Genomic DNA, 3148 nt, shown 5'->3' with positions numbered 1-3148 from the left:
ATATAATGATGATGAAGATGATGATGAGTAGGCAAGACACACATCACTTCCAGACTCAGATATGACAAAGATGTTAAAATTAAATTATCATATCAGGAATTTTAAATACTTCTGGGGAATAGGTTAAAGGTTTTGGTGGAAAAGGTAGACAACATTCAAGATCCAGCAGGTCATTTCAGCAGAGAGATGGATTGGGTCAAATGGAAATGCTAGAAATAAAGAGCACTGTACTAAACATGTTGTTGTTGCTGTTATATGCCGTCGAGTCAGACTGGACTCATAGCAACCCCTCCTTGGGTTTCTGAGGCGATATCACTATGGAAGTAGGTTGCTCAATCTTCCTTCCGAGGAGTGGCTTCGCCTCCTCCCTGCAGTGGGGCCGGGCTGTGTACCAAACATAGAGTTCCCTTAATGTGTCAAGTACCCTTGGCACAGCTGAAGAAATAATTGGTAAACTTAGAGATCCAAATCAAGACCAAACCCACTTCCATAGAGTCGATTCCCACTCATAGGGACTATATAAGACAGAGTAGAACTGCACCATAGGGTTACCAAGGCTTTAAATCTTTACAGGAGTCTACCTCATTTGTAGTGGGTTTGAATTGCTGACTTTTTGGTTAGCAGCTAAATGTTTTAACCACTGTGCCACCAGAGCTCCTTAAACTCAGAGATAGGTTAAGAGAAATTACCCAAGCAAGAAAATCACCAGTACCCATGGGAGTCCTCACAAGAGGTCCCAGGGCCTGAGCTGAGTGAGAAGTGGTGGTCTCTGAGAAGACATTCTCCCCCATCTATCTCCACTGCCGAGACTGCTTGACACCAAACCTTATATGATATATACTTTGCAATTACAAACTCATTTGGAATTTTTTTTTCATTGTTTTGTAGCTGTGAAAGATTTTCAAATGAATAATCAAACAGATGTCACTGAATTCATCTTCTTGGTATTTTCCAACCACCCCAATCTACAGGGGTTATTCTTCCTGGTCTTCCTGGTCATTTACCTGACAACTCTCCTGGGAAATATGCTTATAATAACTGCCACGAGGGTTATTCCTGCTCTCCAAACACCTATGTATTACTTCCTTAGCAACCTCAGCTTCTTGGACATCTGCTACACATCCACCTCCATCCCGGTCATGCTGGTGAACTTCTTCCGAGAGAGGAAGACCATCTCGTACGAGGGCTGCCTTTCCCAGATCTTCTTTCTTGTGACCTGTGCTGGCACTGAGTGTGTCTTACTAGCTGCTATGGCTTATGATCGCTATGTAGCCATCTGCCACCCTCTTCAATACCCAGTCCTCATGAGTGGGAAGGTCTGTGTGTTTCTGGTGAGTGGATCCTGGCTGTGTGGGATGGTGAATTCCCTGACACACACAGTGCTGGCAGCCACACTCATTCTATGTGGACCCAACCAAATCAGCCACTTTCTCTGTGACATCCCACTGCTCCTAAAGCTCTCCTGCTCAGACACTTCTGTCAATGAATCTGTGCTCCATGTGGCCAGTGCCACCATTGGCCTGAGCCCCTGCCTTTTTACTGCAGTGTCCTACATACTCATCATCTCTGCCATCCTGCAAATTCCCTCTGCTCAGGGCAGGAACAAGGCCTTCTCTACCTGTGCTTCTCACCTCACTGTGGTGGTGGTCTTTTATGGCATGGCCAACTTGAACTATGATCAGCCCAGAGAAGGCTACTCCCTGGACATAGATATCCTGGTCTCTGTGCTCTTCTGTGTTATGACCCCCATGTTGAACCCCATCATCTACAGCCTGAGAAATAAGGAGGTCAAGAGGGCCCTGAGGAAACTAGTTGGAGGGTGTGCATTCTGACAATATTAGTGGCTAGATTAGTGGCCTTCGAAATGGGGTATGCAATCACCTGAAATTTCTCCAAGAGATTGTAACATAGACTGTCTTATAGAGTTCGTGTCCAGATCCTCAATTCCTATGAAAGAGTTCCAGAATTTGATTTTTCCAAGAACTCTTTTCTCCCTCTTTTTTCACAAGTACTCTCTGTTCACACTCAACACTGTCTATATACTCCTAGTTTCTCCTCTGCATCATGGGTCTGAAATCCTGTTTCTCAGACTCTCTTGCCAGTAGGGTAACATCTTGTTGTTGTTGGTGTTCTTGTTACGAGTAACTGAGTTGGTGCAGACTCATAGTGACGTTGCCTGGTCCTGTGCCATTCCCACAATTGTTACTATTTTTGAGCCCATAGTTGCAGCCACTGGGTCAATCCATCTTACTGAGGGTTTTCTTCTTTTTTTGACCCTCAACTTTACCAAGCATGATGTCCTCTCCTGATAACATGTTCAAAGTATATGAGACAAAGTCTCACCATCTTTACTTCTAAGGAGGCTTCTGCTGTTATTTCTTTCAAGACAGATTTGTTCATTCTTTTAGCAGCCCATGGTATATTCAATATTCTTCACCAACACTGTACTTCAAAGACATCAATTCTTCTTTGGTCTTCCTTATTTATTGTCCAGTTTTTGCATACATATGAAGGAATCGAAAATAACATGGCTTGGATCAGGTGTACCTTAGTCCTCAAAGTGACATCGTTGCTTTTTAACACTACAATGAGGTCTTTTGCAGCACGTGTGCTCAATGCAATTCGTCCTTGATTTCCTGGCTGCTGCTCCCGTGGATGTTGATTGTGGATCCAAGTAAAATGAAATCCTTGACAAATTCAATATTTTGTGCAGAAGTGAGGATTTGTCTTCTTAATATTGAGCATAATTCATAGTGTAAGTGGTAGTCTTTGATCTTCATTACTAAATGTTTCAAATCTTTGTTTCCAGCAAGCAAGGTTGTGCCACCTGCCTACTGCAAGTTGTTAATGGGTCTTCCTTCAATCCTGATGCCACATTCTTCTTTATATAGTACAGATTTTGGGGTTATTTGCTCAGCATACAGATTGAATAAATATGATAAAATGATACAACCCTCACATACACCTTTCCTGATTTTAAACGTTACAGTATCCCTTTGTTCTGTTTGTTTGACTACCTTTTGGTCTATGTATAGGTTCCATATAAGCACAGTTAAATATTCTGGAACTCCCATTCTTGAATAATTTGCTATGATACACACAGTTGAATGCCTTTACATAGTCAATAAAACACAGGTAAACATCTTTC

General features: G+C 42.4%; 1 protein-coding gene across 1 annotated transcript; it reads left to right on the top strand.

Annotated features, from left to right (window-relative positions):
• The first annotated feature begins 872 nt into the window (after positions 1-872).
• On the top strand, positions 873-1832 carry LOC103204898 (olfactory receptor 5V1-like). Its single transcript, XM_007950138.2, has one exon. It carries the CDS (start codon positions 906-908, stop codon positions 1830-1832), a length of 927 nt encoding a protein of 308 aa, XP_007948329.1. The 5' UTR covers positions 873-905.
• The last annotated feature ends 1316 nt before the right edge of the window (positions 1833-3148 follow it).

This window comes from Orycteropus afer, unplaced genomic scaffold, assembly GCF_000298275.1.
Source record: "Orycteropus afer afer isolate SDZICR_OR568_19922 unplaced genomic scaffold, OryAfe1.0 scaffold00010, whole genome shotgun sequence".
Taxonomy (NCBI): Eukaryota; Metazoa; Chordata; class Mammalia; order Tubulidentata; family Orycteropodidae; genus Orycteropus; species Orycteropus afer.
Note: the sequence above shows the minus strand (reverse complement) of the source record. Positions and strands in the feature narration are given on the sequence as shown.

Coding starts and splice junctions, on each gene's coding strand:
- LOC103204898 (XM_007950138.2), top strand. CDS start 906: ATGAATAATCAAACAGATGTCACTGAATTCATCTTCTTGGTATTTTCC.